At 44.7% G+C, this 26,019-nt stretch overlaps 1 protein-coding gene across 1 annotated transcript in view; it reads left to right on the forward strand.

Moving 5' to 3' along the window:
• Window positions 1-26,019, forward strand: part of UNC79 (unc-79 subunit of NALCN channel complex) — a 55,493-nt gene that overhangs the window by 15,931 nt on the left and 13,543 nt on the right. Inside the window, exons 16-37 of the mRNA XM_078602483.1 lie at window positions 206-396; window positions 838-961; window positions 1,370-1,510; window positions 2,579-2,800; window positions 4,301-4,531; window positions 5,065-5,182; window positions 5,340-5,452; window positions 7,103-7,251; window positions 8,331-8,488; window positions 8,957-9,138; window positions 10,834-11,035; window positions 11,876-12,055; window positions 12,437-12,505; window positions 13,317-13,606; window positions 13,919-14,101; window positions 14,666-14,831; window positions 16,025-16,168; window positions 16,279-17,511; window positions 17,979-18,083; window positions 18,920-19,036; window positions 19,641-19,740; window positions 20,890-21,030. Of these exons, the coding sequence (XP_078458609.1) occupies window positions 206-396; window positions 838-961; window positions 1,370-1,510; window positions 2,579-2,800; window positions 4,301-4,531; window positions 5,065-5,182; window positions 5,340-5,452; window positions 7,103-7,251; window positions 8,331-8,488; window positions 8,957-9,138; window positions 10,834-11,035; window positions 11,876-12,055; window positions 12,437-12,505; window positions 13,317-13,606; window positions 13,919-14,101; window positions 14,666-14,831; window positions 16,025-16,168; window positions 16,279-17,511; window positions 17,979-18,083; window positions 18,920-19,036; window positions 19,641-19,740; window positions 20,890-21,030 (4,559 nt within the window). The remainder of the gene's footprint in view (window positions 1-205; window positions 397-837; window positions 962-1,369; window positions 1,511-2,578; window positions 2,801-4,300; window positions 4,532-5,064; window positions 5,183-5,339; window positions 5,453-7,102; window positions 7,252-8,330; window positions 8,489-8,956; window positions 9,139-10,833; window positions 11,036-11,875; window positions 12,056-12,436; window positions 12,506-13,316; window positions 13,607-13,918; window positions 14,102-14,665; window positions 14,832-16,024; window positions 16,169-16,278; window positions 17,512-17,978; window positions 18,084-18,919; window positions 19,037-19,640; window positions 19,741-20,889; window positions 21,031-26,019) is intronic.

Genomic DNA, 26,019 nt, shown 5'->3' on the forward strand with positions numbered 1-26,019 from the left:
GACTGGTTCAGATAACGCTCGCCACTGATAGCAACCCTGGCTAGAAATAAAATTAATATGGGAAGCACTCTAGCCACTGCGTCACCGCTCACCCAAGTAAAACACATTTAAAATACATTGAGTAGTTTTATTTCATATTTTCAAAGGGTTGAAAAGTGTGCGATGAACATTATAAACGTACACCGCACTTTTTGCCTGTCATCAGGTGGGTGGCTACTGGGATAAGTCGTGCAGCGTGGTGAGCCAGTTGAAGGAGGGACTCACGCGCATCTTGTCGCTCATCCCCTACAACGTGGTGACGCAACCAGTGTGGGAGTGCATCATGCCCGAGTGGCTGGAAGCAATCCGCACCGACGTCCCTGAGAGCCACATCAAGGAGTTCCGTGAAGTGCTCAGGTGTTGTTATTATTACTACGACGATATATTGCTTAGTTTAACACGTAGGCTTTCACGACCATAATAAAGGTTTTTGGGTTAGATCGCGTAACTATAAATGTGTCGTAGCCCTCCACCACCTGACACAGCCAGTAAGGTTTGATATTTCTTATGAGATTTTTCTTGTTTACCCAGGATTTCACTTTGTCTCAAGTCTCTTTTCCAGAGCGTCCAACCAAATTTTCTTAGTAGGGGGCAATGTTCCTATGTGGTTGTTCATAAATTGGCATACATCTCATTATCATCAACAGCAGCCATGATCTATCCACTGTCGGATGAAGGGAACCCCAAACTGTCACCACCAGTCTTGAATAGTTGCAATCATCTTCTAGCGACATGTCTTGCTCAAGCCAACTTCTCTTGACAGTTCATGATGTCGTGTGTGCATATGTTTTTTTACAGCAAGATGTTTGACATCGAGCTGTGCCCATTACCATTCTCTATGGAGGAGATGTTCGGTTTCATCAGCTGCAGGTTCACCGGTTACTCTGCCTCCACACAAGAACAAGCCCTGCTTTGGCTGCACGTGAGTTTCAACAAAGCGAATCTAAAGTGACGTTTGCAAGTCACATCTTTGTTTTCTCACAGCGCTATCACAGGCATCTTGTCACCTTCGTTTGTTTTAAGCACTCTCCATCTGAGGTTGAGAGTTTTTACATTAGTTTTGTCTTTCTCTCCATAACAGGGGTGGGGGGCACGATATGAATGAAACTCTAGTATAAAGTTATTTTGTTGTTAGAGACTTCACCTTTTGAACATTTTCCAAATATATCCAAAGTTAATTCACAATTTTGAGAAACAATCCAAAGCAAAAATGAATGTATGCAAATTAGCATTTAAAAACATCTGAGGATAAACACATGATGGAACGCGTTACATAATCCATACGAGTGCATGTTTTTAGTGTATATTTTGTTGTTCCTGCTGTGGTTAGGTCCTGTCAGAATTGGACATCGTGGTGCCACTGCAGCTGCTCATCGGCATGTTCTGCGACGGAGTGCACTCTATCCAGGAGTTGGCCAGTCAGCGCAAGGCTCGAGCCAATGAGCTTGCAGGCAGCCTGGCTCATCGCAGAGTAAGCTATGTCTTGTTTTGTTACTTTGGCACGTCATATGCCAATTTGATGAAAGTGTGCAGAGCAAAGGGCAGAGTTCTTGGCTGGCAACGCTGAGATCTTGGTTTTGAATTCAGCTCTGAGAATTCAAAATATTGGTTTGACCATCAAGCGATTGCACATTAATCTTATTAGCAAGGCTAGTGGGAAAGTGCTGCCCTCTACTGTGTGAGCCAGGTTCATTTGAAGAGCTCTCAGAGGTAACTGTAATATCGGATTAGCATGTTTGGCTACGTACAGTGCTAAAGAAGTTCAACATACATCTGCTTCTGCATGCCATTTTCTGACAAATGTATGCACTGCTCTGAAAAATATGTAAATGTATTCTTCATTTTATGACAATACATGTTAGCAGAGTTATGATAGCATTGGGAGACTTTTTTATTAATATATTTTTCGTGTTGAACATGGAGGCACACACTTGACTTAGAAGCAACAAGTTTATTTCGCAGTCCCAACAGGGATAACTAGATAAACGTACACACTCTCGACCCTAACAGGGTAACTACACTACTTTAACAGCGTAACTACATAACCGGGTCAGTCAGTAACATTCTGACTGACCCATGATGCCGAGCGAAGACCGAAGATTGAAGAGACGTAGCACCGAGGGATGATTCCAGAGAACAGCCAAGAACACTCTAGGGACTGCCCCTTTATGCTCCTGAGCGTGGCCTCGCTCCGCCTTCGGCCACACCCCCTTCGAGACCTTTCCCGAAGGATCTCGGCCGAGCATCGCGCGTCCCTCAAGCCCCCCTCGGGCCCCCCTCACTACCCTGTCCCGGTCACGTGCCCTCTCGGGTTCACTCAGACTACCATGTCCTGACTTGCCCTCTCTCAGGCCGTCAACAGGACTATGCCCCCTAGGGCCCGTTCGCATGCCGTACTCACTCTGGCCCCAGAGAGAGGTTCCAGACGCACATTAGCACTCTTATGACCATAGTAACACCCTTAACGTTACTACATATGTATGGGCTGGGAAAACTGGCCACGTTGAGGACCTGAGCACAGCACGTGATGTCTTCGCAGGTGAGCGTGTTGTCAGACCCGGGAAGGAGAGGCCAGCTGAATGCTCCGAGCCCCTTCCACAGTCCGTTCCGCAGCCCGTTCCGCAGCCCCTTCAGGAGCCCATTCCGCAGCCCCGTGCGGACCCAGGGCCAGGCCACGGGCAAGACAGCTGACTACGATACTGACGACGAGGACCTCAACCTCTCCTGCTACATCCTCATGATGGACCTCATCCTCAAGCAGGTGAGCCCACGCATTCGCATGAGACCCAAAGACAACGCTGAATAGATTTTTATTCCACTTTGCTAATCATATCGTGAGATTGATGTTTCGATATACGTTGGCCTCTTGACCAATGGCGGAGCCAGGATTTTCAGGTAGGGGGGGCAACCCCTCCAGCGATGAAAAATGATAGAGGAGTTGTTAGTAAGTAAGGACTTGTCCCTTGTTTTTTATTCGACGCTTGTGCGTCGATGGCGCAGCCATCGATCGTGGGTCGAATTCGAACCGTGAGTGATTAGCATCGCGCTCGCTGAAGGTATGCCTTCAGCGAGCGTGATGCCGATTCTGAGTCACTTATAACTGCTTTGCCGTTACTTATTGCCAATTATGGACTCAGACTATTGTCCTATCATCTCATAGAATCCCTGGCACGTAATAATATGCTACAGAGTGGCAGTGAAGGTTGCCAAATGCCGATGTATTACTAATAAACCCTAATGATCCGATCGAAATTAGGGATTTCGATCGGATCATTGGGGGGGCACTTGCCGCTCCACCCCCCCCCCCAATGGCTCCGCCAGTGCTCTTTACGATATTCATTGTGTTGAAAAACACTCGACAGGAGCCCTCTGTGAAGGCTTTCGTCTTGTTTCCACTGAATAGATGATATGCGTATTTGTTGCTCATTGGCTGCGGAGAATTTCTTTCTCACGGCACTTGATAGAAGTCAACGTAAAGCAGTCAGGTCCATTCATTACCCAACACTCGGTAATTCACTCCAGTCACTCACTTAGTCATTCAGTTGCCTCCTTATAACTCTTTTATCACTACCACCATGGTTACTGTTGCCATATTGAGGGCTATATCTACCAGACTGAATGTTTGATCTCATCAATACTGTGATCAATCACCACACTGCAGGTCACAACAATTCTCTTTCTGCTTCTTCCCTACTTTGGAATTCCCTCATTGCTCAATTAAATTAACATTATGGGAACCTCATTTGCCAGTAAAAATATGATAATTGGTTCTTTACCCTTCTATCTGGCAACAAAATTGACACCTTTTTACAAGGAGTCATGTTTGAATAGACCGCAATACCTGCAGTCATAATACAAACAAAAGAACATAACTCTGATAATGTGCGCCTTTTGGCGTCATCTGGTCCAACCCATGTGAGACTAGGCTCTAAGGAAAGCTGTCTCGGGTGTGGACCAATCAACTTCAAGGACAGTGCACATTATCAGAGTTATGTTCTTTTGTTTGTATTATGACTGCAGGTATTGCGGTCTATTCAAACATGACTCCTTGTAAAAAGGTGTCAGTTTTGTTGCCAGATAGAAGGGTAAAGAACCAATTATCATAAATTAACATGTTAACTGTTTTCTATTACAACTTTGGTCGTGCTCTTTCTGGACACTTGACAGTTTGGGCCCATGGGCCTTGTGCTCAGCAACTGTGTTTAGAAAGACAAAACATACCGATGACTCAACGTCTGCACTTTATCTGTTTTTGCTGCAGATGGAGCTGCAGGACGAGGGCATCGTGCTGGGCCTGGAGCACCAGCTACCGCGGGACATCCTGTGCCTGCTGGACAGCGTGCTGCAGGCGCCGTGGGGAGGCACGCACACATGCCGCGGAGAGGACCGCGCAGTGCCCGAGTGCTCGTTGTGCCAGGCTAGCGCCCTCTTCTACCAGCTCTCCTTCCAACTGCTCGAGCTCCTCCTGCCCAACGACGAGACAATCCTTTCCGTAAGAACCGGCTCGGGCTTTACGCTCAGCGTTGAATCGCATTCACCATCCCGACCGGCGTGGCGAAGTATGGTAAAATAACCACAGTGACCTTCATGGTCTAACAGTGGATTGAAAAAAGGGGTGCACATGTACATTAATTGCTTCTAGGAATTGTCCCTTAGTGTTAATTGTAGATGGATGTGATGGGGCATCATGGCTCTTATAATGTTAAATCTGGAAATATATATTTTTATTACATCCACAGTCTTTTTTCTGGGTGCGTTGTACACGGTGATCGAAAAGTCAGTTTACTTAGATAAAAAGTGGAAATTATTTCTGACAGTTTTATAATTTTTTCAGTTTTTCTCCAAAAATGTGGATTTAAACATGTTTTACATAAATAAGTAATTACGATGTAATTTTGATATACGTAAAATAGAAGATGCAAACAGTAATGTGTGTCTATCTCAGTAAAATAGCTTTAGGCTGTATTCTGTCTGTCTCACATTGGTGGTTTTTCTAATGCTTGTATTGGTGATGTGCGCTCACAGGAGACCCCAGAAAGCCTGGAGGAGAGCCTCTTGCTGCGCACGCCCAATTTGTCAGCCAGGGGCGAGGGAGAGGAGAAGCAGGATGGCAGAAAAGCGGACCTGACAGAGAATCCATCAGGTGATGACCTCACACAGTTGACTGAGGTTACGTTAGTCGCAACATTAACATACAAACTTGGATTCTTTTGAAATGTGAAACGGCGGCACGTGTCTCAGTGTTGTTTGTTGATGGGTACCCAAAATAAATCTGCATCCCGTTATTGTGCTCTATCCAGCTGGTAAAGCAGAACCGAAGGAGTCTGGACAAGAAAACAAGAAGAAAGGGGAGCTCAAGTTCAACCTGCAGCAGCTTCCTGTCACCCTTAAGCTCATCTTCACTCTGCTGCAGGTACCCCCTTCATGCGGAGGGAGAAGGACAGCTGAATGGATGGAAAAGTCAAAGCACGCACTCAGATTAATGATTATTTAATGGTTCCTGAACCCTTTCACACTGGGCCCAGTCTGTCCTCAGGACCCGCCGATGATGCCCTCCTGTGGCCAGCTCCTATATTGTTTCATGTCAGCGAATGTAGGTTTTGTTTGCAGGCCACACACACACACAGGATAAACAAATAATTTGGTGATTATTTGCGTTGTCTGCTGCCATGTGGTGGCAGTATCTGGAAAATATAAATCTTACACAAGAAATATCAAGGGCCATTCTCCATTCATTTATTCTGAAAATGTTTATAAAAATAAAACTGGCGGGGTGAGCATTTACATCATGGGACCTCCTTTGCCAGTACGAAAATATGAGAATAGGTTTTCCCCTTTTTTCTGGCAACAAAACAGCTGTGTTAAGATGTTAAAACACTAAACTGGAACCTTTAACAAGGAATCATGTCTGCATTAACCACAATACTTGTGGTCAGAATGCAAACACCAGGTCGAAAGAAAGCTGTCTCTGGTGCGGACCAATCAGTTTCAAAGACAATGCATATATTATCAGAGTACGTTTTTTGTTTGCATTCTGACCACAAGTATTGTGATTAATGCAGACATGATTTCTTGTTAAAGGTTTCAGTTTGGTGTTTTAACATCTTAACACCTGTTGCCAATAAAAAGGGGAAAACCTATTCTCACAACTGGCCAAGTTTATAAAACTAAGTTTTAAATGTAGTTGGCTCCAGGGTGCCATATGATTGAAAAACACATGGATGTGAAAGGATTGTCTAGAAAATGTAAGCACTTAAGGTGAAACAATACATCGCTGAAGTGATTCATGTTGATTTTTTTAAATCTCACAATGCATGTGTAGTGTGTTATACGGAGGCACACACTGGAGTTGGAGGTAACACGTTTATTACAATACCCCAACAGGGTAACTACTCTGGTTCTACAGCTAGGTGATAACTGCACGGTTAACTAGACCACAACGGGGTAACTACATAACCGGGTCAGTCAGTAACACACTGCCTGACCCACGATGCCGAGCATAACATCGAAGACCGAGGATCGAAGAGACGTAGCACCGACGGGTTCCATTCCAATAGAGAGCCTCGATCGCTCTCGGGGCCATATCACGTGTCCCTCGAGCCCCCTTTCGGGCCCCCTTGCTACCCTGCCCCGGTCACGTGCCCTCTCGGGTTCACACAGAATATCACGTTCTCACTTGCTCTCTCTCCGACCATCACCAGAACTATGCCCCCGAGGGCCCGCTTCCATGCCATATCCACTCTGGTGCCAGAGAGAGACTGAAGACGTACAGTTTCACTCTTGTGACAGTAGCTGGCGCTAAACACCATAGTGACTCCATATAAGTCACTACACACGCAATAAGTGTATAAAATGGTTAGTTTTGTATTCATGTATTTTGTTTGTAGTGTGTTCACATGACCCCTCCAGCCAATAGAGATGCTACCATTGTCCACTGTTAAATAAAACAGGAACGTTTCTTGAATTTAATCATGACAATACATTGAGTGAAAGTTCCATCAGAAGTGGGCTTCATAATAGTCGTACATATTTTGATATATTGTCTTTGCAAACATTTTTGCAGGAAATTAAAAAGTTTGAGGACCCAGACATCCTGGTGAATATGTTCAACTGCCTGCGGGTGCTGTGCCTGCGCGGGGGCGTCCTGTACCAAGCCAAGAATGCGCATCCACATTTCCTTGCCTACATTCAGGATTGCATGCTTATCCCAAGGTAATTCGCACTGATCCATAAAACCTCACCCGGCCAGGTGGTTCAGCAGGAGAGCGAGCGGTTCGCAGACAGAATGTCACCAGTTCAAATCCTGGTTGGGGATTTGACTTGACCTGTAATCCCTTCAGAGTCACTAATATGAGCACCACTTTCTGATGAAATGAACATAAACTTGGCCCTTCCATAGGAATGTGGAAGTTTCACCACTGGCTCTGGGCTCTAAACAGGGGATGAGCACCACCTCAGTGATCGTTTAAGCAGGAAGTCACTTGGACTTTGTTACAACTTCACCACTGTCATAAACAGTGCCGTTCGATATTTAACATTCTGGTTAGATACAGAAAAAGGGATACTTGTCAAGACATATATAGTAGAAATGTTTCGGGGAGGCGTCACTTTTCACCACACGTTTTCTTTGAAGGAAGGTATTTTATAAAATATGTTTCCACTATATTATTTGAAAAGTAGTTTGCTATTTGCTTTATAGCACTGCCAATATGGATCACTCGAAGGAAGTAAATTTTGTTTTGTTTTTCGATCATGTAATAACTTTGTCTTTAAAACAGTGTGCTTTCTTTTCTTCCTAGCTTGTCGATATTTCAACTTTCCTTTGTTAGAATGTCTACCCTCTTGTCAATAATGAACAGAAACATACAAATGTGCCTAAAGGAGTGAGTTTGAATGAGTGTTGTGTGCTCCCTTCTTACACATATTCATGAACATTGACAAAAAAATGGAACCGACATTGAGAAATGCACAACACATGGATTAGAGGGCATGGCCAAGTTAGAGAGATTAGATTGACTGATAATAAAAGTAGTTTGTCTTGGGCAGAACACATCAGTAGAAGGGATGATTGCCAGTGGCCGAGACTTACGAGGAAGTGGTATGCCTGAGGGTATATGTATGTTTGTTGAACTTCTTTCGCACCGTGCACGTCCATCACGGAAATGGAACCATTAAATCATCTCATGCGCAGAAGCTGGACCATAGGAAATGTTGATTGCTTGGGAAGGCCTTTCCCCATCATTGGTTAGATCAGGTTCATAATTATGAAGTCTGCTTGGTGCCGTGAACAGCCTGTGGCAGGTGATGAAGACGGAGTTCTCGCAGCTTCCTGCGGTGGCGGCGCCGCTGCTGCTGCACACACTGTCATTGCCGCACGGCGGCGACGTCTTCTGGGGAATCATTGAGCGCAGCTTCAACAGCAAGGAGTGGAAAGTGCGCTTCGAAGCAGGTGGGCCGACTGGGAAGCTCAGTTGAAATGGAGATTCCATTACATTCGGCTTTCATGGAATTGTCCCATTCCTAATTATTATTATCAGTTTAGTATTGCACACGTAGAAAAGTCTACAGGATCCTGCTTTTTATGTACAGTTTGACCTGTCATTTAGATATCTGTAAATTGCATTCATTAATTTTTTGCATATCATTGGAATAATGAGACAGATTACTCAGTATTTGAGGCCCTAAGCATCACAATAATTCCAAAAAGGGAAAAATCTCTGAAATTATTCGTAATTGAGCTTAAACGTGTGGCCGAGCTTTATAGCTGACATGCATCTTCAACTGCACCAAATATATGCAAAGTATAAAAATTGAGGTGGGAAGCTTCCTGGATTTTACGTGGTTGAGTTGATGTGGAGTGACCTATTAGACAAATTTTTCCACGAGCATTTACCCACTTTCCACTCTGCACCGGCAGTGGAGAAGGTGGCGGTGCTGTGCCGCTTCCTGGACGTGGCTGCGACAGCCAAAAGCCACACACTCAAGTATTCGATGGCGCACGCCTTTTGCTGCTACCTGGCAGCCGTGGAGGACGTGAGCCCCGCTGTGAGCACCAGCGCTCAACTCCAGCTTGACACCATCAAGCGCTCCGCCCTGCAGGTGTGTAGCTTCCCACTTGCCCGGTTTGCCAAAGAACCATTGACTGATCTGCCTTTCACCGTCAAAGTGTAGAGCTATACACCAGCTTAGGAAGGGTTTTCACCTGTGTTTTTAACAAAATATGGGCAAAGAGCACGTACGAAAGTGCTGTATTCTGAAGTAATTTATATTATTAAATAAGTGTTTGGGACAATAATGTAAAATCACACAAGCCAAGACTCAATGTATTCTCATATAGTTTAATAAAATGACAATGCGGAAATCCTCTCTTATCAAAACACTCATACATCGGGCTAAAACAATGTTAGATGGTGAGAGTCTAGTGAGAGAGATTAAACATGTTAAAGAAGCACTAAGACAGAATGGCTACAATAATGCTCACATTAACAGAGCACTGAAGGCCAAATCACGAACGCAAAGCAACACTGCTGAAAGCGATAAGATTGTTCAAACAATTAAAATACCATACAGCTCAGGAGTAACTGACAAATTAGCCCGGGTTTTGCAAAAGCAAAACATTAAAGTAAAATTTGGTACAGTACACAAAATTCAAAAACTGGTATCTGGCACTAAAGACGAATTGCCTAAATTATCAACAGAAGGTGTGTATCGGATTAATTGTTTATGTGGCAGATGCTATATTGAACAGACGGGACGCAACATCAGCGTAAGACTAAAAGAACACCAAAGAAACATTAAATTATCTCAAACAACAGTCGGCAGTAGCAGAGCATGCTTGTCAACAAGGACACTCAATTGATTTTGATAATGTTGAAGTGTTGTGTAAAACTAATTATTACTGGCCAAGACTAATTAGAGAATCCATTGAAATTGAGAGAAACAGAAATCACTTCAATCGCTCTGACAGCTACAGGCTTAGTGCAGCCTGGAAGCGTATTATTAAATAAATACAATTACAGTTCCTTATAAGGGAAACAAATACCAATGAATAACAATTGAATGATTACCAATCTATATAATTATAATACCATCCCCCTCTTTGCCTCGAATCACTGCACCAGATTGAATTGAATGATGACGTCACCCCGCTGCTGCTCATTTAAGACCTGGAGCAACAGGAGAGCTTCACCATTATTGCCCGATGAAGCTGATTGTAATTACCAGTGAAACGTCGTACTACTCAAATTTAAAATGCTGTTGATTCTCTCTTCAACACACCGGTGGGCTAAAGAAGTGAATTATTTTGTCCTTTGAAAAACGTGACACATTTTTTACTGTTTGGCTGTGTCGAGTGGTGGAGAGTTACGACACATTTATAAATAACGCGATCTGACCCAAAAACCTATATTATGAATAATATTGGTCGCGAAAGCCTACGTGTTGAACTGAATGTGGATCTATATGGTATCTAAATGCAAGCGCATCTCAAGATGCTGTATAGAAACAGTGGTCATATTTAGTTTCGAGAGTGTCCGACAGTTATAGGCAAAGGGGAAGAGCACAGTCTTGAGCTTGGTCTTAAACAGGAGCAAGGAGTCGACAGCACAGATGGTGTATAGAAAGGAATTCCAAACTATGGGAGCAGGAGAAGAGAACGAGTGACTTTCCACTAAGAGAAGGTTGCCTGGGCTCTTCATAGAAGGATTTATCTATCTGCTGAAGATGCTCGTGGTCGACCTGGACTCACTGGCCTATTCTGCACTGTAATATCTGTTTGGTTTGGTTGTTGCACAGTGCCTGTGCGCATGCATGGACTTCCAGTTTGACACGGTGGTGAAGGACCGGCCCACCATCCTCAGCAAGTTGCTGCTCCTGCATAACGTGCGGCCGGACATCCCCGCACTCAGCTGGGAGTTTTTTGTCAATCGCTTCGACACCTTGTCACTCGAGGCTCAGCTCCACCTGGACTGCAACAAGGAGTTCCCCTTTCCCACCAGTGAGTGCCACCAGGCCCAAAACGTCATGCGGTCGGCAACAAATAGCACAACCAAAATTTCAATAAGAGTTAACACATGTCTTGAATCGAGCTGGAGCTTGGGCAAAGAGATGATAGGAGGGAATTCCAAAGTGGAGCAGTGCAAGGGAAGAAGCAGAAGAAGCGTTTTGGGTGGTAGAGTTGGTTGCACAGGAGTAACACTTGTGTCTCACAGCAAGAAAGGCCCGGGTTTGAACTTTGGCACAGATGCCTTTCTATGTGGGATTTGCATGGGTTGTCTCCCGATTCTCTGGTTTTCTCCGAAAGCAAAAAAACACAGTGTAATTGCGATTGGCCAAATATTGCAATTAAAAAAATATTACCTGCAAATTACTCAGTTGGGATTACACGTCTAAACATTACCCCCGACTAAAAATTGGCAGGACCCTCCTGAAAAAGAGTCTTGAGACTTAGGCTTTCGATTGCGTCAGTCCACCTTGTGCTGTGTGCATTACACATGCAGTGTCGTGATGTCACATGACATGTAAGGTATGATGGGAGTACTGAAGCAATGTTAAAAATCGTGCATTTTGCCATCTAGAATTTTTTTTTCTGTTTTATAAATGCTCATTAATGAATACTTCAAATCTAGAACTCATGAATGAAGTTGACCAAACTTACTCTTTTAGGATCAAAGAGATTGAGAAATTTGTGGTGCCAGTTTGTTTTGCCTTCCTGCTTGTCTGTGTTTTCCTGTGCCCCTGTTTTATTCTCTTTGAGAATGATGGGAAACTGCACGTTACATATTCAGCATGATTATGACGATTATTATTTTTTGAATGCGTCATCTTTGAACGACAGCCATCTCGACGGTGCGAACGAACGTGGTGAACATGAGCGACGCGGCTATGTGGAAAATCAAGCGTGCACGCTTCGCCCGCAATCGTCAGAAGAGTGTGCGCTCGCTCCGCGACAGCGTGAAGAAGCCGTCGGAGTCCAAGAGGACACACTCGCTGCCGGAAACCCTGACACACAGGCTCCGTTGAGTATCGTTCGCTCACCGTCTCGTCGGCTACTCAGCCGTTGTCATTCGCAATAGTTGCATCATATTTCACACAAAACAACGATGAAAGAGAAAACTGCTCCATGAGCTATTTCGTGATAGAAAAATATATTTAACATTAAGATATTCGGACACATTATATGTATGCAGAAGAAGACCGATTGTACCATTATATTGTGTTATTAACATGATTTGTTGGAAACATGAAATTCGAAACTTTGTTTTTTTCTTTCAGGTTCTGGTTCACATTTCAGTTTGAAATTATTCTACAGTACATCTACATGATGTGATTTATAGAGTGAACTGCGATGTTTATATTTCATTTTACTTTTTTTTTCATATATTTTTTATCATCGCAGCTTTACGGATCACTCGCCATCAGCAGTCTGCTCCATCACTTGGGGAGATGATTAAGCATGTTTTACCTGGTATGAGTCACACCATCACTCACAAAGACCTAACAACAGTCATCCCTGACATCAACCATGACATGTGAAGCTGCTGCTGCTGCTGCTGATGATGACAAATATATGGCTGCCAGAACACACCAAGTATTAATCCTCAAACTAAATTAATCCGGGTACTGAATTTCAGTCGAGCAATCAATTAATTTGCACAGTGTTTCACAATTCTAGTCCTTCTGACGGGCTATGATGCAGATTTTAGTGATTAACCAATCATCAGGTGTGTGCATTTTGTCAGTGACTTAATTGATATGTGAATATAATTTGTTTAAAGCCAATTGATTAGCAGAGCACTGAGCAGAGCATTCGGTTAATGTTGGGTCCACACAGGGGTATGGGAACAATCACAGCTCCCAGAGCTGGAAGAAACGACATTTTATCGTATTCAAAAGTTTTCATTCTACCAAAGTATACATCAGGGAACAAATCGTCTAAAGATTGTGTTTTTTTAGTATCCATAAAAAACACATTGGATGTTATGTTCCACATTGTCACACTCATTTGCATTGTAATTATTCTCACATGTCAACTACCCCACTGGATTTTTTTTATGTTTCTCAAAATAAATTACTTTTGGGTAGAGTTTCGTAGTGGAGAGTTACATTGCAATGGCTTTATTTATATATGATATAAAAAATTCTGCCCTGCATCTGGTGCAAGTGCCCTATTTATAGTGTACATGCCCTGTTTTTGGTACACGTGCCCTGTGTCTGGGGTATGTACCTGTGGCACGAGCAGCTCCAGTTGTAATTTTTTTTTTTAAACAAAACTCCAGGTGGCAACCTGGCAGTGGGAGACGACATCACCATCTTGGACCCCCTCCCGGAGGACGCACGCATCGACCATCAGACCGTGCACCACCTCATCACGGTGCTTACCAAGTTCATGGCCAAGGAACGCAGCACCTCGGAGACCGACGTGTCATCCGCCAAGGCCTTCAACACCGTCAAGAGACACCTGCACGTGCTGCTGGGCTACGACCAGCAGGAGGGCTGCTTCATGGTGGCTCCCAATAAGATGCGCAGCAGCACCTGCTTTAATGCCTTCATGACCGGCATTGCGCAGGTACCCTGGATGGAGATTTTATGGAGATTTACGACGTTTTTGGGGTGCAGGGTTTAATCAGGGTGGCACAGACGTTTCCTGAGCCGCGCAGCGAAATCTACGTGGGACACTCTTCTTTGTTTGTCTACCTAGTTCCAGGGCACACTCACCCTCACCAACCTGCACTGCCCAGTGTGGTGAAGTGCTGTCAAGCAACCTCTCTGACCGACATGGCATCGCGGTGCACTACATCCAGCAGTGGATTAAGCATGGATGATGACGGAGCTAACTGTTCTCCGTGTACTTAAACGCCGGCGCTGTGTGCTTGCACAGGTGCTCGACTGTAACATCAGCCTGGGCCGGCAGCTGCTGCCACTCGTGCTGCAAGTGCTGAAGTATGGTGCCTGCCCTCAGCTGCGCCACTACTTCCAGCAGCCGCCGCGCTGCTCGCTCTGGTCCCTGCATCCGCACACGCGGCAGCTCTGGCTCCGTACTCTCATAGTCATCCTCTACAAGGTGCGCTCTCCCGGTTCTCCCGATCTGCCTGTTCGCTTGAAGGACGTTTGCGTAGCTATGTCAGGTATAGGCGGTGCAACTGCACTCCGGGGCCGACGAGCCGTAGGGGCCCAGGTTCCAGGCGACGTAGAAGTAGGGGGTTAAAAATTGGGGAATGGGCCCCGATTTTTTTCCTTGCACCAGGGCCCGTGCTAACCAAACTACACCACTGGTTTAGATTGTACTCTTTTGGAAATGTCACTCATGGAGAACTATTCCCATAGCTCAGGCAGGGAACCCAGCGGAAATTGTTTAACATGGTACACTCCGCTCATCTATTCTGTGTTGTATTGTTCCCTCTTGTATGCAAGTTGATAAAATCCACTCAGCATTGTAAATGAATACACCACAGTTGTTCGGCAGGCCGTGTGTGGTAGAGTAAAGTGTGGGTGTGCCCCCCTCTTCGAACACATCTGGTTACCATAGAAGAGGAGATGAAATATCCTCTATATATTTTGCTCCCTTCCGCTAGCAGTGATGGGAGCGAGCTATTATCGGGCCGCATCTGTACCATTACCTTTTTAGTACCCCTACAAGGAGCCGGACACATGCAAGGTGGTGCTGCAGCTGATCTATGTGGTGGTGAACACGCTGGACGCCCAGTACCACAGCTGCAAGCCGCACCCCACTGCAGGCCCCCTCTACAGTGACAACAGCAACACGAGCAAGTACAGCGACAAGGAGAAGATGGGTGAGTGGGGCTTCTTGTTTCACACAAGGCGGCAGGGTGGTGCAGTGGTAACACTTGTGCTTCGCAGCTAAATATGGTCTGGGTTCCAATTTTTGACTTGGGTGCCTTTCAGTGTAAGAGCTCCTGTTCCACATGGGTTGCTTCCAGATTCTGCAGCTTCCTCCCATAAACAACCCTTAATGTAACTGGTATTGGCCAAAATACCAATCCTTAAAAAGTATCTGCATCTGACTCAATTTGGATTACCCATTGGACCCTCTCCTGCGAAGACTTGGCAGGACCCTCCTGAAAAGACTTGAGACTCGGTTAGGCTTTCCTGGCTAAACAAGCATAGTCATTAATAATTATCATCACCAGATATCCTGACTGAAAAATGCATAACATTTTAAATTACAAAACATAGAACATTTCCAGCCGCTATGTCAATCCATTGCTGGATGAAGGCCTTCCTCTCTTATGTTGGTCTTGGTGGTTGATTGACAACACAAAACAACAAAAAGTTGATTTGTATAACGTCTAAGTTGGTGATTCAATGGGGGTGCAGGCATGGATACTGACCAGGATAAATGTAAAATGTGCTTGACAACAATTTTTTTATATACAACATGAAACAAATGCCTTACACTGCATTGACTAGAGATGTGAGCATGTGATCTCTATATTTTGGCTTTAGTAACCTGGGGTGGAGCAAGCGGCGGTTTGACGAGGGGGCCGCCATATCACAAATTTTGAGACCCAATCGTCGAAATGCAACCACATCTCAAGATGCCACACTTAAACGGTGTCAATGTTTAGACTATAAAAAGGTGTGGTACGTCGTCGACAGAGGAGAGGGGGAAGGTTTTTAACTCGGGAATTGACAATATGGATGACTGGCGAAAGGTCACTTGCAGAAGATGAAAGCAAGAGAAGAGAATGAGCGATCTCCCACTGACCGAAGGTTGACCACACTTCACCATGCTGATCAGTCCAGGTTGGTGAAGCTTAGGAGGCCCAGGACCAGGTCAGATATCACCACTAATGTTCGCCATAACCAAGAAATTAACTGAGGCCGCCGGATTCTTAGCGCAATGTGCTAACCACTGCACCTCCGTTACATTCATCATGAGTTATAATTGTGATATGAAGGGGAAATGCTCAAAAGTGGTGGTTTAATCCCCTTATTCATTTTATTGATGTGTTTTTTCTCCCAGAAGAAGACAGCGTGTTTGATGAGTCTGATGGTCACGAAACACCCACACGAGGAAAAGAGTCCCAAACATTCCTGGCAAAACTCAAGAAGATGGGAGGATTGAAGAATACCAAATATCAGCAAGTTGATATGCTACCTCAACGGAGTGAGTTCAGAGCTTTTTTTAAACAAATTTGAGTAAAATACTAGCTTTGCTACCAATCTTGTGAGTTAAAATGTATCATCAACTTAACTGCTGTGTGTTTGTGTGTTTAGATTCAGACATAGAGCTATCACAATACAAAGATAAATGTGCCCTGCACGACATCCTAAAGTCTCAGTCAAGCCCCTCGCCAAAAACCCAGGAGGAGCTGCTTTCAGTGTCCATCTCAGTGCCATCCATCAGTTCATCCAGCAAGAGGCTCTTGCGGCCCAAGCACAGGTCCATGGAGCACAGGAGCACATACTCGGAGCCACTCCACCCAGCCCTGGTGGAGTGCCACAGGAGGTCCTTCTCCGCCAGTCCAGATATTGAAAGACGCTTCTTGCCATCGTCCAAACACCACGACGCCAGCCAGAACTCCTCGCCCGACAGCCAGATATTTGTGTCTCACCACAGGGGAGGCGATGAGCACGTGGCAGCGGCGGCCAAGGCAAAGCAGATGACGAAAAGCATCACGCCCGACATCAGGCTCAGTTTCCTGGATGTGCCGGAGGTGAAGCTCGAGGACATTGAGGAGTTTGAAGCGGAGAACAGAAAGGATGGCGATCTGATGAGTATCTCGCCTGACAAGGCGGTCACGGCCGCTTTGGAAAAGCTGTCGATGATCACAAGTTCCGACAGTGATTCGCTCACATTTGATCTTCTCCCGCCATTGCAAATCATAGAGAGCGACGATGAGAACGAGCGGGGAGAAGGGAAGCCTTTGAAGGGTATGGACACCCAAGGTCATGGCCCCAAGGTGACACCTGTGGTGATGGTCAACATCGAGGACTGCACCGGGGAGGTTTCCATCCGGGTGCCCGACAGCACCGCTTGGCTGCAGCCTCCGAGCGCGGCAGACTTTCCCGCGATCCCAAGCGCGACGTCAGAGTGCCTCGAAATCTTCAGCTGCGGCGCGGACAGCCCGGCTTCGACGAGCACGTCGGACAGAGACAACGGTGCCAGCGCGAAGCAGAAAACCAAGAGAGGCCCCCTCGAGAAGCACACGGCGGTGCAGGAGACTCCCCCCGACGAGAGCCCCTCCAACGGCATCGACGGTGAGAGGGAGCGCACGCCGTCCTGCGCTGTCGCAGAAGATGATCGAGAGGCCGAAACGACCGAGGCAACCATAGAAGAAGGTGACCTCAAGGAGGGTGAGGAAGAGGAGGGGGAAGAGGGAGAATTCCGCATTCAAATTGTTCCCCGGCAGAAGAAGGAGCGGAAAATCGCTGTCAGCGCCATTCAGAGGGAATACCTGGACATGCCCTTCAGCATGCCGCAGCAGTCCATAGACATCGACGATGGAGGTACGCTTCGTGGACTGCGTGGGAGCGCTTGTATTTGTTTAGCGTGTCAATACTTTGTGCGTCAGTAGGTTGTTCTCAAGTGTAGTTTAGATGATGGTCCCAGCCCTGTCACCAATGACCACACAACAAATCCATTCCATTAAATTTACTTCAACATCCTTAATTTGACTAAATTTCAGCTCTGAGAATTGAAATATCAGCTTGACTTAATGCAATGAATGTTATTCTCATATGCGAAGTCAAGGGAAGGTATTGCCCTCTACTGTGGGGATCAGACGTTACTTGAAGGGATGTCAGGAAGTTCTTCTGCTTTGGGCTGTTCTCTAACACGAAATATGCTGCTCTGTGAGAGATCCAAATGGTTCATGCATCTGATAAGGTGATGTCGATAGCGCAATCGGTATACAACTGGGGAAAATTTACGAAAGTAAAAATACCCATTGTGGCTTATTTTTGACTTTTTTCAGATGTTCCGGGCCCTGCTGTAGGTGGTCCCCCAACGCTGGATTTGCCTCGGGAAAGTACCTCTGCGCAGTCATTTGGAACGGCTGCATCAGCTGAAAGCAGTCAATGTAATGAATTGCCACGTTTCCCTGTTTTTTTCTGCACATCTTCCTGATGTATAGACGTTTTTACCTTTTTTCAGGTTGTACTGTATGTTTGATGTCCGGAGTAACCCGAGCCCCCCCCCCACCTCCCACTAGATGCTTCGTGGCATCCACACGCGGAAAACAAAATGCTTTCTGCACTGTGTAGATGTGATATTAAAGTGGCAGCGGTGTCAGGGGCATACGAAAATATGACAGTGCAGCACTTGAGGACAAATTTCACAGTGAGAGCAATGGCTGTGCTGTAAGGAGCAAGTTATTTGAGTAAAGGGTTTGCATTTCATGCTTATAAGCATGTACTTTTTTTATTTTGGTTTGCGTGCATATATCGATATTTTTTTTTATTTTCCCCAAGATTTATCAGGAGGGGTTCTCACTGATTTGAACCCTTTGGGGTTGACATGTATGATTGTGTAAGAGTTGCTTATGTGATTCATCATCAACAATGATCTGTCTCCGCAGTGGATGACTTAACAGGTGTGTTCTCTCCTTTGGCTGCCACTGTCAATAGTCTTGACCACCGGCCATCTTTCCTTGAGCAACGTGCCCTGCCCTGGCCCACGATCGGTACTCATGAGATTAGATGCGTCACTTTCTTAACAAGCAAGATGACGTCTCTAACTTGCGCATGTTCTCTGATCCATGTGGTCTTCTATCTGTCTGTGTAATTCCAAGCCTGTACCTCTCCATTTGTATGCCATGCCAGGCTATATCATGAAAAGCAATATCCGAATGTGCCGAAAAGATAACGTTTGTTTTTTTATCTAATTGCACCATTTATTGGGGCTCTTTCTTGACAGCTCATTACAAGCCAATGAAGCGTGCTTCTCTGGGCGTCCTGACACTGCAACAGCCGCTAAGGCAGCAGCTGGAGCAGCAGGGAAACAGTCCGCAGCCTCTCGGAGCCTGGGAGGCAGGCAAGTACACGATGCATGACCTCACCTGCGTCCGGCATCGCCGCTTGCAGAGTTGGACTGGAACAAGTTGCAGCTCTCTGATCGACGTGTTTTTGGGTTGCACCGCGTGTTTGGCATGATGTCCACATTTTGCTCCATGTATTGGGAACTCCTTCAGGAACTAAATTCTTAAGTAGCTTCCAGCACATGGACAAAAAACATTGGACATGGTCATCATCATGCTGAACAACACGCAGGACAACCCCTGAAACACACATTGGAGAGGTACTCTGCACAATTGCGAAACCCTATGTGGTCGTATTAGTTTTGTATGTCTCATATCATTTTATTGCAGCTCAAATTAGCGTGAACATTCGGAGTTCAATTCTGTGTGGTAGCTATGGCATAATCGGATGATCACCAGTAAAAAATCTTCATGTTGTCGATGAAATAAGTACCACTCAGTTGAAACAAACCATTGTCGTAATTTGGATAGACTGCTCATCCCCCATCATCATTCGAAAGTCAAATTTCAACTCGAGACCGCAAATGTGAACGAGTGCTGCCGTATGGCTCATGTGACGAGGAAGATGTAGTGACTTGACCCTCTGCTGTGCTGTCACAGGCACCAAGTACAGCCTGGTGTCAGCTGCCAGCATCCCCAGCATGTTTGTGCCGGTGCCAGAGGAGTTCACGGACGAGCAGCCGACCCTGGCAACGGACAGGTCAGATTGTCCACAAAGAGCAGCTCCCTGAAAATCGTCATGAATTCTCAAGCCGCCTGTCGTCAACCCCGCACCGCAGCCACGATCCCGCAGGTTCACAGTTGAGCTTGCCTTGGCCATTAGAGGTACCGTGCATTCGCTGCCGATTTTTTCACTTTGTGCAGGGCCGAAAAGAGTTGTACCTCTGTGGTTGCAGACCTGTCCACGGTTATGCAATGCAATTTGATTGTCGGGAGCATCTAAATAAGGTTGGATCGGAAGAAGCCGCACATATACAGCAGGTGGACTTATTTTATAAGAGATAAAGTCCGTTAAAGGCAGAGGAAGAGAGGAAACACTTTTCCCTTAATTTTATTTCTTGAGAATGTATCCATGAATTGTCCACACCTAGGTCTTGAAGCCTCGGACATTATTCAATGACTGTGTGGCACTGCGACCACTGTACACGAGTTTGCGTAGATTGGTGAGCAATGTAATTACTTTATAGTGCCGTCAAATAATAAATTTAGATGTCCGAAACAGATAAGAAAGATTTGCATTCTTTCGCAATTAAATAACACTGCATCTATTCGCACTGTACAGAGCACATACAAATAACAGTGCTATCATGGCATTAGTAGGGGAAGAGGGTGACTCACAGTAAAAGAAAAACGGAGGTGGGAAAAACACGGGAGAACAGAGAAGACTTAGTATCTGTGCCTCGACTTTTCCAGGCACCAGGATGTACAGCAGCAGCTGCCACCATTGTGAAGCAATGCATTTGTTCTCGTGTCCTAGTTAACTGGTGGTGGCCTATGACTGAGTCACCCAGAATGTGTGCCATCTCGTCATATTCCAGAAGCTAAGCAAGATTTTGACGCGCCCACCGCCATGCATAAAACAGGTTGTCATATGCTGCTGGGCTATGCTGTGAGCAGAAATAAGTGCACAGAATTAATTGTTGTACTTTCATTCTCAGCTTCAATAGATATGCTCCCCACCTTCACAAACCCGTATTGAGCAACTTTAAAAAAAATGGTCGAATAGCCCCCAAGATCCATATGGCGCAGGGAGGCCCTCATCCAGCAGTGGACTGACAAACGGGCTGTGCCTATGAAGTCGTGGCGTTTGTACCGGTGAGATGTGCGCACGATGGTTTTTCTTTCCCAGGTGCCACGACTGCGGCGCCATTCTGGAGGAGTACGATGAGGACACGCTGAGTTTGTCCATCGTTACACTGTCCACCTTCATCCACCTCAGCCCTGAGGTCGCTGCACCCCTGCTGCTCGATATGCTGCAGTCTGTCGGCAGGTACTTATTTCTCCGCTCACCTCCGGGATGTGAATATTACAAGGAAAATGGATGTAGGCTTGGAATGCAGAAGCTTATTGTAAAAGTCATGCGGTTTGTAAATGTTAATACATTTGTCATGGGTGCAAGCCACATTGTCTTGTTACTCGAGTATGCTTCAAAGAACAATGTTCTCTAGAGAATATTGTTGTTTTAATGAAATGGAAATAATCTAAATTAAACTCATGTGTGGTTTGTGTTTACAATTTAAAGTGGCGAATTCAAGAACTTAAAACACAATCTATGATGATGGTAGGTTTTTACCCTTTTAACTGGTACAAAACTGACACCTTTATTCAAGGCATCATGTTTGCAATGACCACAACACAAGTAGTCAATAAAGCAAACAAAAAGAAGCAACTCTGATAAGGATAATAATATGCACTATCCTTATCAGAGTTTCTTCTTTTTGTTTGCTTTATTGACTACTTGTGTTGTGGTCATTGCAAACATGATGCCTTGAATAAAGGTGTCAGTTTTGTACCAGTTAAAAGGGTAAAAACCTACCATTATATTTTGCCACTGGTAAAAGAGATCTCATAGTGTAAACAATCTATGATGCTTCCATCTCTTATGACACTTAATGTTTACATTGGTTGGAATTCATCTCAAAATCCCTGCTATGCATTACAATTCTTTGAACACTCTCCCACTTCTAATATATTTGCAAATTACAGCACTTAGCCTTGTGTTTGCAAGGGCATGCTAATAGTCTGTACTTGGCACACGTATGTCAGTCTTTAACCATGTTCACCTTTCAAGCTACTATCTGTACTAATATGATTCTCACTTATATATTATTAACCACAAATGCATGTGAATAATCTTAATAATATTTTCTCTACTCTTCCCTTTTGTGAGATGTTCTTATTGGAGAGCACACAAGTCAGAGCCTACCAATGTCTTTCCATTGACTGCAACTTGCTGAGTTCCTTGAAACACTCGCTCAATGGATTTGAAATAACTTAAAATATATGAATTTAAATGTTTTAGTAAACTTAATTTGAGAACAAAATGATCGATTTTGCTCCTACCCTGACGGTGCGCATCTTTATTAAGGAGGTCTCCTCAGTATGTTATGATTTTTTTTACCTAAATCTGAGTTGACTTGCTTCTTTTTACGTTGTTATTCTTTTTAGGACTTAACTTTCCCAGCTCCCTAACCAAACGTTGCTGGCACCTATTGCTGAGTGCCTTCTCATTAATGCCAGTGGACTATTTTGAAAAAAAATATATATACTTTACCCACCAAGCTTTGCCCAAATGATACCTTTCTATAAGTTCATCAGAACACTACACTGATTGATATATATAGTCTCCCATAGGAAAATTGTGATTTTGTTTTCTTTCTGCATGCTAATAAATGCCTCCATGATAGTCCTGTAATGGAAATTGTGCTCCAGCCTGGTCCAGGAGCTCGTACACAAAACTGCTTGATGTACAATGGAATAACGGAATGTGCATCATAGCCAGACCACTGTAACCAACACCAACCTCCTGGCTCCCTATTCTGGCAAACATTCTTCCACAAAATATCCGCAGAGAATGCAAGAGCATTTACACACTTTCTTGCCAACAACAACCACCTACCCACCTCAACAATGAGCTCAACAATGTACCTCACCGCCACCTACTCAAGTGCCCATCCCCTTTCTGGGATCACGCTACTACTAGAATTTCACCCAGATCCGGAAGAACGCTAGCAAGCAGAGTGGAACAACGTGGACTTCAAGAATAAACACCTCATTCGAGACACAATCATCATCGCACGTCCTGGCTTTCATCGCACATTGCTCGAACACACCGGTGGTGTAACCATCAATAGCATTAACAGGCCAATGCGCATATCTTCATAAATAGACAATTAAAGACAAGTCACGGTACAATTGGGGCCATTCAACCACAACTATGCACTATATATTAAACCACTGTAGCCTGCACGCCTTCAACAGGGGAATGGAAAAACTACATGAATGACTGAAGCCCTCTCGTGGCTAGCAGATCTCAACATTGGCATTGAGCTCCATTGCTGAATGAGGCCTCCCAGGGGCTTTAAGTGATACAGGTTGGTTTGATCATACTTCACTACACTGCTGAGTGTGGATTGGTAAATGGGGCCTCAGGTCTTGTTCAGATATTGCAGTATTGCCACTTATGTTAGCCATGGCTGGGAATCGAACTTAGGTCACCATGTTCATAGTAGAGCGTGTGAACCACTGCGCCACTGCTCCCTCCTTAGCTGCGGTTTATTACCGTTAAATTGAAAGATCTCTTTATTGTCTTTTCTTTTTATTATCTATTGATTTAATTGAATGTATCCTACTTTCCTTGATTCGAATTTTATTTTTGCATGAGCAGGTGAGTATTTATCGGCCCTGTTGCATGTTCCTCTGTCTCTCAGGATTGCAGCTGATGCACTTTATCCCTCTCAGAATGAAAGGTATCTTTACTCTCCTCCCCTTTGCCTTCCACCGGCTTGAGACCTGGCTATGCTGGTGGTGTCGTTGTGCCTACCACTTTCACTTTCACCAATCCATATTGAGTCTACAATGCCATATTGAGTCTACATCCAGTGTGATGCCGCTACTCTTCAGCAGGGGTCCAACAAGAAGGGGCCACCACCACCTTTCAACAAAACATGGTACATTCCTTAGCCAAGTATTGTACAAAGGCAGGCCTAGTATAACAATGTCTGCTGCTGCAGAGCTTGTAGGAGGAAGCAATGGTCTCTGTAACAGGAATGTACCATCCTTTGTAGGGGGATGGTCCCTTACCTCTTGAACGCTTTGTTGTGGTCGCATTGAACAATGGCAATACATATGTTCACATGAATTATTGTAAGACATCCTTCAAGCCATCTGCAGGTAATCATATTGCGCATTGCTTCTCTTATGGTACGTTATGGAAATGTGTATCTGAAACGATGATTTGGAAGAGCCAAAGAGACGGAACGCCATTTTAATTGCGGACACATTGTTCACCTTGCAAATAATGTATTGTATTTGCTCAAAAGTCTTTGTAATTTACTTCTCAAACATTTATCATTGTTAATCTCCAATTTTACAGCCCTGAGCCGGTGGTGGAAATTGCTATGGCGGGGGTGGGTTTTATCCATAGGACAACTACTGTTGACTTCCCAACAAAGTGGTACTTACTTTACTCATTCTGGAGGGTTGATGGGCTGATTCAACCTGCTTCCAGCATTTGAACTGGCACCTTTCTGAATTGTTAGCCACTTGCAAAACCGCTGAGCCACATGTTCACGACACAGCACTACATTTCTCAAACATTAGCTTTTTTTGCAATGTGAACAACTTATAACTTGCAGGAGTGTATTCAATATGGGACCTTTCTTGCCAGTATCAAAATATAAGAATAGGTTTTACCCTTTCTGGCAATGAAACAGGTGTTAAGATGTAAAAACACCAAACAGAAACATGCAAACAAAAAACATGGTCTGATAACACTGTGTAACAAATTTTCTTTTTGTTCCTGGGTGATAAGTGTTATTGCCTAATTGTTAATGCCTGAAAAGTACAGAAAATGGCTATTATTCCCCACAAACTTTTATTTTGTGACCAGGACAGTGATATTCAGAAATTTACCTATTTTCCAGAATGTTCCAGATAGATTCAGTGCTGAGTAAACTTGGAGTAACTTCTAGAACATTCTAGAACTTTCCAGTAATATAAATAGTATATATACAGGGGCCTGAAACCCACCCGTTAATTTTAGTTTTAGCTGCCTAAGTGCATTTTTCTGAGATGGCATCAAGAGGCTGCAAGCATCCAGCAGACGCATTTTGCTATGTCTGGCCAATTTATCAAGACAAGAGCGAAAAAGTACTCTGTGGAAGCATCTGCTAAGATGTGTGAGGCTTGTCGGGGATCAAGACAAACCCTGGGCACCTCATTTCACCCGTGAGCAATGCAAAAAACTTTGGTAGGTAAGATGTAGAATTGTTGCTCGGAATTTTGTTATTTAATTTGTTAAAAAAATTGTAATTATAAAAGATTTTCATTTTAAAATGTTTTACAATTTTCAATGTAATTGAAAAAAATGAAAAATGTTGCAAGAATCTCTTACACATTAGTCATGGGTGAAATAAATTTATTTTTGTAGGATGAGAGCCATGAAGTTCGCTATCACAAGAATTTTACGGGAACCCACTGACCACTCAAGCAACTGCTACTTCTGCATGGTGGACCCTTCCAATCGTCAGACTGGCAAAAATGCACCTGCTATCACGTATCCGGACCTTCCTTCATCCATCGCCCTGGTGCCACATTGCCATAAGCTCCCCATACCCACTCCTCTGGAGAGAGAGCAGCCGTCTTTAGAAGAGAGCAGCAAGTCAAGAGAGCTAGAAAGACATTGTAGATCCAGATGACAATTTCAGAGGTGGAGCTGAGGAGAGAAACCCATACTACCCCAACCAAAAAGACCTCAACGACTTGATCAGAGATCTTGATCTCACCAAGTCCAATGCCGAGCTTTTGACGTCGAGGCTCAAGCAGTGGAATTTGTTGGATGAAAGTGTGCAAGTCGCAGATCAGAGAAAGCGTCACCAACCTTTTTGCAGCTTCTTCACCCGCCAAGATGGCCTCTGCTTCTGCCACAATGTGACCAGTTTATTTGAGGCAATCGGAATCGCCTGTAACCAGAATGAGTAGCACCTCTTCATTGACAGCTCATCCAGGAGCCTCAAAGCCTTGCTGCTCCATAATGGTAACAAGTACCTGTCTCTTCTCCTGGTTCACTTGGTGCATCTCAAAGAGGATTACAACAGCATCAAGACTTTGCTGGACGCCTTTAAGAATGATGAGGATGGCAGGGAGGTCATCGAAGACTTCAAAATGGTGGCATTCCTGATGGATCTCCAAGGCGGTTTCACCAAGTTTCCCTCCTATCTTTCCCTTTGGGACAGCAGGGACACCAAGGCGCATTACC

This window comes from Lampetra planeri, chromosome 18, assembly GCF_965212315.1.
Source record: "Lampetra planeri chromosome 18, kcLamPlan1.2.h2, whole genome shotgun sequence".
Classification (NCBI taxonomy): domain Eukaryota; kingdom Metazoa; phylum Chordata; class Hyperoartia; order Petromyzontiformes; family Petromyzontidae; genus Lampetra; species Lampetra planeri.